Here is a 15486-nt window from a genome sequence, read left to right as displayed (position 1 = left end):
CCTAAACAGGAGTATAAGAACATAAGAAGAGCCCTGCTAGATCAGACCAAGGGTCCATCGAGTCCCGCATGCTGTTCACACAGTGGCCAACCAGCTGTCAACTGGGAACCCACAAGCAGGACATGAGTGCAACAGCACCCTCCCTCCCACGTTCCCCAGCAACTGGTGTACATAGGCATACTGCCTCTGATAGTGGAGGTAGCACATAGCCATCAGGACTAGTATCCACTGATAGCCTTCTCCTCCAAGAATTTGTCTAACCCCCTTTTAAAGCCATCCAAATTGGTGGACATTACCACATCTTGTGGTAGCAAAGTCCACAGTTCTAGAGCACTCTACCCTGCAACATTTTGTTACATATCTCATCTGCAGCAGCTAAAAGTATGAACTCAAAAGCTGTAGTTCAGTGTTCAGCTTAGTCATGAACACACTGGCAGGTTTTGGGCAAGACCCTTTCTAAGTACTCCCCTCTGCTATATGTAATGGGGGAGGGACTTAATACGGGCCTTCCTTACAGGGCTGTTATGAGGGTTTCTGAGTAAAGCACTTTGATCACTTGAGAGCTTTTGACCTGGCTTGCACAATCAAACAGCTCACCATGGATTGTTTAAACCACGGTGAGCTGCAGTGTGTGCCGGCCAGCATTTTGCATATTCACCCCCCAACCATGGGTTATCGCATTGTGCAAACCCAGCTGGCAGGAGTTCTATGAGGGTTAAACAACATTTGCATAACTCTATAACAAACCATGGGTTGTGCAGGGGTTGTTTAACCCTCACATAACACATGGTGGCTGGGTTCGCATGACACAACCCAGTTGGGTGTTGAATATGCAAAATACACACCCATCCCAGCTCACCGTGGCTTAAATAACCCACAATGGGCTGTCTGATTGTGCAAACTGGTCCGTAGTGACTGGGTTCGCACAATCAGAGGGGGAAAAGAAGCCACTGTGGCTTCTTCCCCCGCCTGTGCCACTTGCACGCCCGCCATTTGCCCTATTACCCACGTGACGCTGGTTATCCGTCCAAATCTGGCACAGCATGCAGCAGGGGTGGCTTCTAAACCACCCCATAACCCCTACAAGAAACCACGGGTTGTGGGGTGGTTTAGAAGCCACCCCTGCTGTGCACCATGCCAGATTCAGATAACACAATAACCGCCGCATCGCAGGTAATTAGACAAATGGCAGGCACGTGAGCGGGACACTCTGGGGCAGGGGAAGAAGCCACAGTGGCTTCTTTCCCCCCACTGATCATGGGAACCTGACCAGTAGAGATACTAAGAACAGTGCTGTTTCAGTAGACGTGGAGCTTTCGTTGCTATTCACCTTCTGTCAAGAGATACGTTTTGTAACGGTTTCCAATGTATTTTTTTTTTTAGCAATATCCTTCCTTTCCTCATGCCAACGTTCTTAGGAAGGGGAAGCTAGATGACTGTGTGTAGGTAGATAGGTAGGACGGGGTGGGAGGGAAGTGAAATTCAAAATGGTAAGCATGTACCTGTAAAAGCAGGAAGAGGATCAGGGAGGTGAGAAATAGAGGAAGCAGTAAGAGAAAGGTGTTGACATTTCTTTTGTTATTGTGCTGCCACCCCTATAAAAACAAACACACACCGGCTCAGGCTGACAGAGAGAAAAGAAACCTAAGCAGAGAGATAGGTAGTTGCAAGTACTCCCAACAATAGAGAAGTCAGAGGCTAAAAAAAGGTGCTCCTCATGCCTGTGACACAGTACGTTAATGCACACTTTTATGAGAAATGCATATTGAAGTGAACCTCTTGCTCTTAGGTGAAGAACAATTAAGAAGCCATGTATGATTTTGCAGAGCATATTCATTTCATTATGTAACAAATGACAAACATTTCAATAAAAAAAGGGGGTGCCAGGAAGCGTTCTCCAGCCTATAATGCAATTAAGCCCTTTTTAAGAGCATGACCTTGGCAGCTGCTTTGATCTAAAGGGCAGGCTGGATGAAACTGCAAGCGTTTCAACGGGGATCCGGACGAAGCAGGGCTGAAATGAGAGCAACTTCTCATTCTTGTTCATGAACAAGAACTAGAGGGCACAGCCCCGATTCAGCAGGAGTCACACTCAAGTAGTTGCATGCAGAAACTAGCGGCCATAGCTGGAGATGTCCACCCCCATCAAAAGGCATGCCCAGCTGGTTTAACAAGCCAGATATGAGCACTGCAGCATGGATGAACAGCAAGATATACACCAACGGAAGTATACCTTTTTACAGTCATCTCTCTTATGACTTTGGGGATATGAATGTTGTTTATCACTAGTGTGTGACTAATCCATAGGATACATGTACTTATTTTCTTATTTAAAACAGGAGAGTTGAACTTTAGGCCCAGGGACCAAATCCTGCCCACCCGCTCTCCCCTTCTACTCCCAACTATTTGGTAGTTTCCTAGCTTCTGTGCAGTCCCCCCCCCCCCCACTGTGAAATGTTTAAATGCTTCTCCTAAGGCTTTGTCACTGGCAGTAGGGGCTTTAAATTAAAATATGCTGACATTTGTTGGCCCACCCCTTCAGCCTTTAGCACCTCCCACCAGTAGAATGCAGCCCTCAAAAGCTTCTCTGAAATTTAATTTAGCCCTTGGGCTGAAAGAGGCTCAACATCTCTGATTTAGAACCATGTTCTTTCCTATTTAGAAGGGCCCTACAGATAATAGCGACCTTCTATCATCCTCCAGGAAGAATTCTTTGACAATTGGACATCAATAAGGGGGGGGGGGGGACACACCAAACAGTTCTCTAAGTAGTTCCTTTCTGCACATTACTTGGTTATTCATGCTCTAGTCACCTCCAGACTGGGCTACTGTATTGCATCTATGTGGGACTCCCTTTGAAAACAGTCTAGAAGCTTCAATTGATTCAAACTATGGCTGCCAGAATGTTGACTGGAGCCAGTTGAGCATATGGCTGCTGTCTGGGAATGATGGGAGCTGCAGTCCAGCACATCTGGAGGGCACCAGGTTGGGGAAGGCGGACCTTAATGGCTTAGGACCAGAACATCTCAAGGATCACTTTTCTCCCATGTGAAGGGGCCCAACAACCTCCTATCGTCTTTCAAGAGCCTGCTTGGTAGGGTCTGCATCATGGGACAGAAGCTCCCATGCTGATGTGCACGCATATGAAGGAGGTCTCAGTTTGTTACATGTTTCCCTTCAAACTGTAAGGCAAGTGGAAGCCCACCATTTGTTCCAAGATGTTTTATTAAATGTTTTATTTATACGACGGCACTATTTCTTCTTCAAAGCTCTCTTTCCTTCTCCTTTCTTGGGGGCTCCTTTTCCACGGAGCTTTTTCAGTCGTTTCATCTCATCTCTGAAATCTTCATGTTCATCTCTGGAACAAAAGGAGGGACGCAGACAGCAGGTGAAGGCGCCGTAAAGGTACGCGTTTCCATTCCCAAATCAGAGCCACCTTGATCAAGAAGTCAATGTGCCCCATAATGAGATGAAGAAATATATGACAGGTACAATGTCTGCTAGGGTAGATCTATGCTAAATCACATCACACGTGTATATCGCTGCATGTACCCATAATGCTTACATACAATGGGAAGCCGCAGTCAGATCACTGCTTCCCAGTTCTTTCTATGTGCTTCCCATGTCAATGAGAAGCGGTCATTCAGTGCACTAAAGGTGCCATCCTGTGCATGCTTAGACAGAAAAAGGGCCTACAACTCCCAGTATGCCCCAGCCAGCACTGCTGGTTGGGGCATGCTGGGAATTGTAGGCCTTTTTTTCTGTCTAAACATGCACAGGATTGTGCCGCAGGCCAATAACTCTGCTATGGTTGGCCTAATGCCGATCACTTACCTCACAGCCTTAGTGTTCCCCACCTGACAAAGGGTATTAATTTGTTCAGAGGTGCCGTCATTTATGTAGCTAAAATAGTCCCACTCCCACATAAGAGGGAGCAGGCTCAGGGAAACGCCAAAATTTGCAGAAGTACAAAGAACAACTTTAGAGGGGGGAAAAACCTTAAATGGGGGACCCCCCCCCAAGACAGCCCAGTGAGGACTGTAATGTGCTCAGTGGGCATGGAGTACTGACTATTGTGGGGAGGGGTGAAAAATGGGAAAGTGGGTGGGAGTAGGAATGGAGGTGCATAAGTCCTGAACAGGAACACTCCACCCTGCAACATTTTGTTATAGATTGCATTTGTAGTTGCTAAAAGCATGAGCTCAAAAGCTTCATTTCAACCCTCAGCTTAGCCATGATCACACTGGCTGGTCTTGGGCAAGACTATTCTCAGTACTTCCCTCCACTATCTGTAATGGGGAAGGGCCTTAATACTGGCCTTCCTTACAGGGCTGTTGTAAGGGTTCTATGGGTAAAATTCTTTGATCATTTCAGAGCTTTTGACCTGGCTGGGGATGATGGGAGTTCTAGTCCTACACACTTGGGGGGGGGCACCAGCTTGGGGGAAGACTGGTCGACCCTGACTGGCAGCAGCAATCCAGGGTTTCAGACAGGGGTCAAAGAGGCAAGTAAGTGGGTAGGTGGAAGAAAAAGACATTCTTCCTGTCCATCTCCCAGTAAAGCCAGTTTCCTAGTTTCCTAGGGAATGAATTTTACAGTTAAAGCCTTGTTATATATACTGCTAGTAAGGGTACTGACTATTGCCCATAATTTTCAAAAATTCTGAAAGGCTTCCTTTTCTTCTTGAAAAGGAGCAAGCTTATTTATGAAATTCCAGAGCACACGCACAATTCAGAAATTGCTGAATCTCTGTGCTCCAATCTGAAATCAAATGTCAACCCAATCCCATCCCCCGTTAAACACTCCCCATCCCAAAAAGGTACACAGCGGGGTATCCTGCATTGTTCTGGTGCAGCCTTCCCCAACCTGGTGCCCCTCAGATATTTTGAACTACAATTCCCAGAATTCCTAACCATTAGCCATGTTAGTTGGGGCCAACTGGAGGTGAAGTCCCAAAGATCTGGAGGCCACTAGGTTGGAGGAAGCTATTCCGGGACATACCATGAGTGCACATGTTTCTGCAGGACTGTCTTTCCTTTTAGGTTCTCACACCAATCTGAATTTTAACTCAGGGGAGAAGAAATCAGCAGACAGGGATAGGTGCAAAGTATTGTTGTGTACAAATGCGATTGGATCACGCCCAAAATGATGAACTGGATTTGCAGTATACAGAAATAGGCCCCAAATCAAGCACACAAGAATGCTCGATTTGGATAGAAAGAACCGCAAGCCCAAAGCCTGCCACATATGAACTGTTCAGCTTTCTGATTTTCTTGCTGCTTTGCACAGGACTGCTGCCCACCAGATCTCATGTAGGTGGATAAAATCCGTGTTATGCAAAGCAACCTCAGAGTTTTTGCAGAACTCGGAATTTTGGCAGGTGGCCCAGGAAGGGAGGTCACCTGCCAAAGTAGGCAGAGGGGGCAGGAAGGGATTATTAGCAGGACAATATCATTGGAGGTCATGAGACAGGGGAAGGGCAATAGCTCGGTGGTTCAGCACATGTTCCGTTCAATCCCTGGCACTTTCAATTAAAAAGGGTCTCAGGTAGCACATGATGGGAAAGACCCCTGCCTCAAACCTTAGCCCAGGGGTGCTGAGCCTCTTTCAGTCCAAGGGCCAAATTCCAGTTTGGAGAAGCTTGCGAAGCCCTCAGTCCAGTCTTGGGTGGGGTCGAAGGCAAAAGGAGTGGGACCCAAACCACCAGCTTACTGTAGCTTAAAGCCTTTGGAGAGGCTTTTCAACCTTGTAGAACGGGGGAAAAACTGCACAAAAGCTGGGAAACCACCAAATTATTGGTGGTTGGGCGAAGAGGAGTGGGGCCAGGGGAAGGGGACATGGCCATCTGGGGAACCCTCAAGGGCCGGAATGTGAGCCCAGGTGGGCCTGATTTGGCCCCTAGGCCTGAGGTTCTCCACCCCTTAGCCACTGTCAGACAGAGAAGACAGCACTGGCTAGATGAAAACCTGCCCATCCATTTATCTTCTCCAGAAGCTGTTTTTTCCAGGTGCTCTCCCACCCTGATCAGACATTCCATAGGTAGCTGCTGGAGACAGGGCCTTGTCTGCAATGGCACTACTGTTTTGGGATTCTCCACCCCTACATCTCCCTGGGAGATTCACCTGCTTTCTTCAATGGGCCGAAATCCTATGGTTCACGTTTGATTTCAGACTGGACCACTGAAATTCAGCAATTAATACTACAAAGGATTTTTTGAAAGCCTTGTTCTCAACTCAGAGGCTTATGGGCATCCTATGCAGAGTGGGAGGAGCGGCTGAGGCCATCCTCGCCTCCACGCTCCTCCCACTCTGCATTTTGGGTAGACAGGCTTTTCCGCCGTCTAGCAGGGGTGAGTCGGAGTGGGAGGGAAGGAGGCTGGGGAGGCCTCAGGAAATCTTGTATCCTGGCTTCCCCAGTCCTCTTCCTGCCTACCAGCATGTTGCCTTTGCGACCTTGGAGAGGCAGCTAGCACAGTTCTCTCTGAGCCAACTGCGAGGGGGAGGGCCAGAAAGCACGAATTCGCGGATCTGCAGTTGGAGCGCTGTCTCTGACTTCGGATCCAGTAACCTCAATTATCCTATGCCCCCCCGCCCGACTGCCTAGTGGCCATAGGATTGCTCCCTCTGACACCAGACTATGCCCGTCCTGTTCATCCACATTTTTCACGATAGTTCATATTAGTTGTAATTGACACTGCCTGTCTTTTTTTTGGTATCTATGCTGCTAAATTCTTGTATTATCCATTTTGCTTTTAGGATTCTTCATTCTTAACTGTTGCTAATGTTGTCCCTATCTTCAAAAAGGGCAAAAAGGAGGAACCGGGCAACTACAGACCAGTCAGTCTGACATCAATCCCTGGGAAAATTCTGGAGCAGATTAGAAAGCAATCAGTAAGTAAACAACTTGAAAACAACGCAGTGATTACTCAAAGCCAACATGGATATATCAAGAACAAGCTCACTCCCCCTCCGACGGAGCCTGGGTTCCCACAAGGAGGGGAGAAGAGGGTCTCTGAGCCTGGCCCTCCTCCTTGACTACCCCCTGGGAAGGTTCTTTGCTGGCTCTTGAGGAGTCTTGGGGAATTTCCTCCCCCAAACCCTGTCTATGCTGGGCTTATTCTAACTCCATCTCCAAATAAGCTGCCGAAATCAAAACAGAAGGCTTGGGCTCAATCCTGACACTACAGCCTGCTCGGTACAAAGCATGTGCTCCACCATTAGGCTACGGTTCTTTCCCAAGAAGGGTTCCTGGCACTGTCATGCCGCTTCTAGTGCCCAAAGGTTCATGTTGGAGACACGGTTCATTAATTGCTTGCTCTCCTATTACTTTATGGTGTGCCTCTGTGGGCAAGCAGAGTAACCACTACTATGACTGATAAAGCAACAGCTGTACTGTTGGGGTGGGGGGCTGAAGTGCACATATTCAGCACACCCAATCTCCACATGCTGCATGGCATTTGTGGACAGCACAGATCGATCTCTTGGCTATCCATCGGGCAACCTTAGGGAATGACGAATGGTGACGTTCACATAAGCATTCGTGCTGCCATCTCACTCTCTCCTGTAATCTCATCCTCATCACTAACAGTGCTGCAGATCCCATGAGAGAATGCCAGCTCGATCAAGACACGTGCTCAACAATGCTTCAGTATTTTTATATTCTTAGGTACTGTAAATCGCATGCTGCTGTATGAACTTCATATGCAAAATAGGCATGCTCAGCAAAACGTTCAGTAAGCCTGAGGTCTCCAGTGTGGCACCCGTGGGTGCCTCTCTTGGTCCTGCCAGGCTCCCTGCCCTCCAGCGCCACCTGTATGCGGGTTCAAAATAGTGGGTTTGTGATTTCACAAAGAATAATAAAGGAACTGGCAGAAGAACTCTCAGAACCACTGTCTATTACCTTTGAGAAATCATGGAGGACGGGTGAAATGCCTGATGACTGCAGGGGGGCTAATGTTGTCCCTATCTTCAGAAAGGGCATAAAAAGAGGAACCCTGGGAACCACAGACCAGTCAGTCTGACAGCAATCCCTGGGAAAATTCTGGAGCAGATTATAAAGCAATCAATCTGTAAGCACCTTGAAAACAATGCAGTGATTACTCGAAGCCAACATGGGTATGTCAAGAACAAATCCTGCCAGACTAATCCGATCTCATTTTTTGATCTGGTAACCTCCCTTTCGGACTGTGGGAATGCTGTGAGCATAATATTCCTTGACTTCAGCAAAGCTTTCGACGAAGTGCCCCATGATATCCTGTTTAGCATACTAGCTCAAAGTGGGCTAGGTGAAACAACTATCAGGTGGATCCACAGCTGGCTACAGGATCAGATTCAAAGAGTGCTTATCAGTAAGATCTTATCAAACTAGGGAGAGGTAACGAGTGGGGTACCGCAGGGCTCAATCCTGGGCCCAGTGCTGTTCAACATTTTTATTAATGACTTCAAGGAGGAGGTGCAGGGAATGCTGATCAAATTTGCAGATGACACAAAATTGGGAGGGATAGCTAATACCCTGGAAGACAGAAACAAAATTCAAAGTGATCTTGACAGGCTGAAGTGCTGAGCAGAAAACTACAGAATGAAATTTAATAGGGATAAATGCCAAGTTCTGCAGTTACAAGATGGGGATACATGGCGCAACAACACTACAAGCGAGAAGGATCTTGGAATTGTTGTAGATCATAAGCTGAATATGAGCCAACAATGTGATGTGGCTGCAAAAAAGGCCAATGCTATTTTGGGCTGCATTCATAGAAACATAGCTTACAAATCCCGGGAAGTACTAGTTCCTCTCTACTCAGCACTGGTTAGGCCTCATCTGGAGTACTGTGTCCAGTTCTGGGCACCACACTTTAAGAAGGATGCAGACAAGCTGGAGAGGGTTTGGAGGAGGGCAACAAGGATGATCAGGGGACTGGAAACAGAGCCCTATGAAGGCTGAAATAACTGGGCATATTTAGCCTTGAGAAGAGAAGACTGAGGAGAGATAGGGTAGTGCTCTTCAAGTACTTGAAAGGTTGTCACAGAGAGGAAGGCCAGGATGTCTTCTCGATCATCCCAGAGTGCAGGACATGGAATAATGGGCTCAAGTTACAAGAAGCCAGTTTCCAGCTGAACATCAGGAAAAACGTCCTGACTGTTAGCACAATATGACAATGGAACCAATTACCTAAGGAGGTGGTGGGCTCTCCCACACTGGAAGCATTCAAGATGAGTCTGGACAGCCATCTGTCTGGGATGCTTTAACCTGGATTCCTGCATTGAGCAGGGGATTGGACTCGATGGTCTTATAGGCCCCTTCCAACCTTACTATTCTATGATTCTATGATTTAATTGGAATTTGTAAACTGCCATGAAGGCTATTTCAGTGGAAAGACTGAGTATAAAGCTTTGGAATTAATGAAGGAAATAAACGGTCTGACTTGGTATAACACAGATGTGTGCATTTAAGCAAGAAAAAGAAGCCACTTGCCTGAACTCCTATGTGTAAACACACCCTGTACTTTTTCAAAATGTATTTCCACAATCATGAGGGCTAGAAACTTAGTTCCAGAAAAAAGGAAGCTGAGAACAAGTCTTTTTAAGAATCCAGGTACTTGATCCAATAAAACTGAGAATGTGCCTGTGAAGGCTCACAGATAAAAAAAGCCTCCACTTAATATAAATAGAACTTCCCCATGCAGCTAAGAAAATTCACCATATTTTTCTTCTCTGGACTTTTTGTGAAGTCCTCTTTGCCCTTCACTATCTACCCTGTAGGTTTTTCTCCACCACACTTTACTGAAACTTGTAGCCTTCTTTGAATGGCATATTATTAAGCCTTCTAGCGATCACAGAAATGTTTGTGGGGGGGCTTTAATGAGACCCCAAGGGAGAAGCCCCTTCACATGTCTTGTTTGGCTGCAGTAAGCATTCTGCTTACACTAACAGCATCAAAGTATGCCTTTTAATAAAGCCAACTTTGATTGAAGAGTCCTGCACTGAATTAGCTTTAATTTTGATTTACCATTCCCAGTTGCTCCACTTGTCCATTAGCGGGATAATATCATTTGCCTGATGATATCATTTGCCTAAGGCTGTTGAACTGCTAATATTGTTAAACGTTCATGAAGTACCTCTCAGGCCTTGATTTTGTTCCACCCCCATAAAATGTCTACTGCCTGCAGCCAAATGCACTTCTGAGAAGCGACTGTGATCCCTTGCAGGCTTTTCTAAGCAAGAAACCAGCTAAAAAGAGATGCTTGCAAGAGCTAAGCATGTAATTTACATCTTCCTGTGTCAAAGGGAAGCCCCTCTGTGAAATGGGCGGCTTTGCCATTTTCTTCCCAGCAGCACAAAGAACACCTGGATGGCCATTATACAGGATTTAAAAATAGCAGCAGGCACGGTCTATTAGAAGGAAGCATTTTAAAGTCAGTACCATGTCAAAAAGGCTAGATGCCATAGCTTAAAGCACTCTTTGTAAGAACCTAAACAGATATTACTTTAAATCCATTATCTAGCTGTTTTATCTTTTTACCCATTTTTATTCTAGAGTAGGTGCAGGGGGCCTGATCTGGATTGGGACCCTAGCATGGGGGCTTTTAAGATCTGGGCATAGTTTTTAAGCTAAGACTTGGGCAAAGGTCTCTTTAACCCCATGTTCTTCAGTGTGAAAAACAGAGACTCATTCAGAGTTCCATCATCTCCTGTTTGTCTCTTCTTTGTTGCAGGGGAGTTCGCAGCCGAGGTGTGAACACTGACAAGAGATTCAGTGAGGCTGTTCACCCAACATGCTAACCCATACTCAGAGGTTGAGTGTGGGTTGTTTTGAATTGTGGGTTATTGGTTGAACCATGGGTCAGTGTGTTGTCTGAACACAGCATGTTTTCCGCAGGGTCGGTTATTGTGTTGTCTGAATGCAGCCAGGGTGGCTTGTTAACCATGCGGTATGGCTTGTTAACCACCCTGAACAACCCCCCAAGAAACCATGGGTTCTCAAGGTGGCTTGTTTGAGAAAATAAGCCACACTGCTTGGTTAACAAGCCACCCTGGCTGCATTCAGACAACATGCTAACCCATGGTTCAACAAAAAACCCACAGTTCAAAACAACCCACACTCAACCACTGAGTGTGGGTTAGCATGTTATGTGAACAGCCCCAGTGGTTGCTAATGCTGTGTGCATATATAGAGCAGGGGTGGGCCACCTGTGGCCTGCCAGTTGTTTTCTCCTACAACTCCCATCATCCCTCATCATTGGCTATGTTGTCTAGGACTGATACGAGTTATAGGCCACAAGTGGCCCACATCTGGTGTGGAGAGACTTAAAGAGCCCTTTTCCTGCATCTGGGACTGAGCAGCAGAGGAGACAACTTCTGAAGGAGCCTCTGTTATTCACCCTGGAGAGGAGGCTGGCAAAGAGCCCTTTGTCGGAGTTGGAGTTCCTGCAGGGGTAGGTCAGTAGGAGCAGCTAGTTTTGCTGACCCTTAAGAGTTTGGTCTTTTCAAAATATGACACTGTTAAAGCATCAGTTGTTGACCAGAGGTTAGCTCAGACTGGCAGCAGTTTCCCAAGATCTCAAGCCAAGATCTCAAATCCTTTAACTTGGGTTGGAGGAAGATGCACTCCATCGAGGGCTGCATTTCTTTCAGGGTAATCTCTTGGTGGCCACATGCCAGATGTGGGAGGGGCTTGAAGCCAGTGGGCAAGTTCAGACCCACAAGTGAGCAGGGCCACCCCATCTCTCTTTTTCTCTTTCTCCCCCCTACACACCCCCTTCTCTCTCTCTCTCTCTCTCTCCAACACACATGCACACTCTCACACACACTTGTCTGTCTCTCTCTCACACACATATGCACCCTTCTCCCCTCTCTCACACCCCCCATCCCCCTCTTTCTCTCACGCACACCCTCCTCTCTCGCACCCCTTCTCTCTCTGACACCCCTTCTCTCTCTCACTGACACACCCTTTCCTCCTCTCTCACAACCCCTTCTCTCTCTCTCTCTCTCTCTCACACACACACACACCTCTCTTTCTCTCACACCCCCTTTCTCTCTCACACCCCTTCTCTCTCTCTCTCATACACACCCTTCTCTCTCACCGCCTTCTCTCTCTTTCTCACACACACTTCTCTCTCTGACACCCCTTCTCTCTCTGTTTCTTTCTCACACACGTCTCTGTCTCTCTCACACACACCCTTCTCTCTCTCCCCTTCTCTCTCTCTCCCCTTCTCTCTCTCTCACACACACCCTTCTCTCTCTCTCTTTCTCTCACCCCCTTCCCTCTCATACACATACACCTCCTTCTCTCTCTCTGACACCCTCTTCTTCCTCCCCACCCAGCGGTCTGCTGAGGAAGGGGTGGATTGTTCTTGCTAAGAGGTCTGAACTGATCGCTGGCAGAGGGCTTTTAAAATTAGGCAGGGAGCCACATGAAATTAGGCCCCAGGTTGCTCAGCCCTGCTTGAACTGAAAAGGCCTGAATTTGGGATCCTGGACATACAAAGCACACGGTTCCTTCCCCAGTGTCTGAAGCAAAGCAAGAGCTCCATTCCGCCTGCCCCAATTGTAGAGCTCAAGAATTCAGCTCCTCCCTTCAGCCTGGATTACCTGTAAAGGCCATAGAAGCGAAGCTTCCTCATGAGGCCGTAGTAGGTGTTGTGGGGAGGATACCAGTCATAAACTTCCTTCCGCTTTGCGTAGGGCGGCTCGCTTAGCAGCTTCACGACTTTCATGGAGGACGAGTCAGTCGGACGAGCAACATCTCCAAAGATCCGTGCACTCAGACGGGCCATCCGTAAAGCATAGTTGGAAAGGGTGGATGACATCACCAAGCACAATCTGGGCGTGTGGACATATATGCACGTCTCCTTACTAAACATGGGAGAAAATTGCAGCACTGAGACATTCCAGTGTGCCGAGAGCCATTTCAACCAAACAGCTATCATCCCCTCTTTCACAAAGTCTCCCTTCCTTCAGATGTCTCAAACCCAACCTTTCCCATTAAGCACTGGCTTCTATTTCTCCCATTATTACCCTTGCCTCTCTCCTCTCCTGCCTCTCATCTCCCTCACTGATTAGAATGTTAACTATAAGCTCCTTGGGGCAGTGGTTTATCTTTTTGCCTATGTTACTGTACATCAGGCTTCCCCAACCTGACGCCCTCCAGATGTGTTGGACTACAACCCCCATCACCCCAGCTACCTGGGGTGGTGGCTAGGAATGATGGGAGTTGTAGTCCAGCTGGCCTGGAGGACCCCAGACTGGGGAAGGCAGGTGTACATCATCAGGGATAGTCAACTTCTATATTCTTGGGGCCACTCTATTCTCCAGTCAGTGCACTTTGCCACATGGTGGTCACGCTCTATAATACAGTCAGCACCCTATCAATAATATCTGATGCTGGGAAAGACTGAAGGCAAAAGGAGAAGGGGACGGCAGAGGATGAGATGGCTAGATAGCATCACCGATGCCATGAATATGAACTTGAGCACACTCTGGGAGAGAGCGGAGGACAGGAAGGCCTGGCGTGCTATGGTCCATGGGGTCACGAAGAGTCAGACACGACTTAACGACTGAACAACAACAAGCCTCTCTCAGTCCTGAAACGTCACTTGCTTTAGAGTGCAATCCTATGCAGGTTTAAGATGGAAAATGTCCTAGAGCTCCCAGCATTCCACAGCCAGACCAGTTTAAAATTCTTTCCCTTTCGAAGAGCATCACACAGAGACTTCCCAAAACTCATGACGACATGTGAAACCAAACATAAACATTAAACAAAGTATCAAGCGGGTGACACGGGCACAGGTGGGTCAGAGAGAGGATTAGCTATGTGGGGTCTTGAGTTCTGCTCCCTCCTCCCCCTCAAACCTTCCTGACATTTAGCCAGACATTGCTTGCGCATTAAAGCACTGCTAGTTGTAAGTGTTGGAAGGACAGATACTGAAGCTGAAGCTCAAATATTTTGGCCACCTAATGCGAAGAGAAAACTCTCTGGAAAAGACCCTGATGCTGGGAAAGACTGAAGGCAAAAGGAGAAGGGAACGACAGAGGATAAGATGGCTAGACAGCATCACCGATGCAATGAATATGAACTTGAGCACGCTCCGGGAGAGAGCGCAGGACAGGAAGGCCTGGCGTGCTATGGTCCATGGGGTCACGAAGAGTCGGACACGACTGAACGACTGAACAACAACAAGTTGTAATTGTACATGGTTAACTGTACATTATGGCACTGTTAACTGACGTTTCGCCAAGCATTGCTTGTACATGAAGGGCGCAAACCTATGCATGTTTGGACAGAAAAAAGCCGTGCAACTCCCAGCATTCCCCAGCCAGCCACGGGGAATGGCTTTTTTCTATCTGAACATGCACAGGATTACGCCCTAAGCCAATTGCTTTAGGGCAGGGAGAGGCAACACGCAGCCCACCGGATGCATGCACCAGCGGAGGCTGGTGGCTCTGATGTCAGTGCGGCTGTGGATCCGCTCCGGGCTTCAGCCACAACCAGCCAGAACTCTAAAGGAGCTATCCGAGGTGCCGAACCCATTTTGGGGGTGGGGCTCGGCGCCTGGAACAGCTCCTTTAGCGTTCTGACTGCAACCCAGACTGGCTTCGCAGCCCCACGGACATCGGAGCCACCAGCCTCCACCGGCATGCGCCCCGCATGGCCATGCCGGCTGGGTGGCGGCGGTGCTGGGACTTGCAGTCCCAACACTTCTGGGGGGCGCACGGTCAGGGACGGCTGCCCCCGGGCAGCATGGGAGCCAGCGGACCGCCAGACGGAGCTACCCGGCTCTGAGGAAATAAAACGCCGCGCGCACGCGCCGCAGTCTCACAAAGCGCGCTTTCGTGCGGCGCAACCCGCCCGCGGAGATAAAGGCGCTCCGAACGGCCCCCGGCAAAAAGCGCCCCCACCCCCCAAGCCTCACCTCTCGCCCCCACGCAGCTCTCCGCCCGCAGGAAGCGTGCTCCCTTCTAAACGCTCCGGCTAAGTCTGTGGGCAAAATCTGAACGGGAAACCTTCATCGCAGGAATGGAAAAGGTAGCTCCGCGCATGCGCCTGACTCCCAGTGGACGCCGCCATCTTGACCGGCGCTGGGCGTGACGTCAGCGTACGGCATCAAGAGCTCAGGCCGCTTCTTTTCCCAGTCGCGCGGAGCTGGTTGGGTGGGTGGCTGCTTTTTTTTGGTTTTGTTGTTGTTTGTTGTTGTTGTTGTTGTTAAGGAAAACAGATGCTGGGTTTTCTGTAGTGTAGCTCGATCCTCTTACGCAGAGTGAGGTATGCCTACGCTTATTGAAGTCAAGGGGCTCACACTGCAGTTGTCTACGTTCTCAGAATTAAGCCCCTTGGAGTTCAATAGTAAGCGCTACAGGATTTCAGGCTTACACGCGGCCAGCTCTGCTCAGGATGGGGGTTGTGCAAAGTGGTTGCAGTTTACACAAACTATATACACCTTTGGACATTTGGATAGACCAGAAAGCTGATTTAGGCAAAGGCCCTCTTACT

At 48.3% G+C, this 15486-nt stretch overlaps 1 protein-coding gene across 2 annotated transcripts; it reads right to left on the bottom strand.

Moving 5' to 3' along the window:
• Nucleotides 1-1822: 1822 nt before the first annotated feature.
• Nucleotides 1823-14975, bottom strand: MRPS33 (mitochondrial ribosomal protein S33). Of its 2 annotated transcripts, none has more exons than XM_084809485.1 (3): nucleotides 14905-14975; nucleotides 12588-12875; nucleotides 1823-3358 (listed from the first exon to the last, which is right to left on the bottom strand). In XM_084809485.1, the coding sequence occupies exons 2-3, from the start codon at nucleotides 12857-12859 to the stop codon at nucleotides 3253-3255; spliced, it is 378 nt and encodes a 125-aa protein (XP_084665611.1). In that variant the 5' UTR covers nucleotides 12860-12875; nucleotides 14905-14975; the 3' UTR covers nucleotides 1823-3252. The 2 variants fall into 2 exon arrangements, with proteins under 2 accessions (XP_084665611.1, XP_084665610.1); XM_084809484.1 differs by having other exon boundaries at nucleotides 12588-12851; nucleotides 14909-14975.
• Nucleotides 14976-15486: the final 511 nt, after the last annotated feature.

This window comes from Heloderma suspectum, chromosome 7 (genome assembly GCF_057233095.1).
Source record: "Heloderma suspectum isolate Gila_16-S chromosome 7, 16-S_ref, whole genome shotgun sequence".
In the NCBI taxonomy this organism is placed as follows: domain Eukaryota; kingdom Metazoa; phylum Chordata; class Lepidosauria; order Squamata; family Helodermatidae; genus Heloderma; species Heloderma suspectum.
Note: the sequence above shows the minus strand (reverse complement) of the source record. Positions and strands in the feature narration are given on the sequence as shown.

Coding starts and splice junctions, on each gene's coding strand:
- MRPS33 (XM_084809485.1), bottom strand. CDS start 12,859: ATGTTTAGTAAGGAGACGTGCATATATGTCCACACGCCCAGATTGTGC. Junction 3,359..12,587: donor CGCTTCTATGGCCTTTACAG/GTAATCCAGGCT, acceptor CTTTTGTTCCAG/AGATGAACATGAAGATTTCA.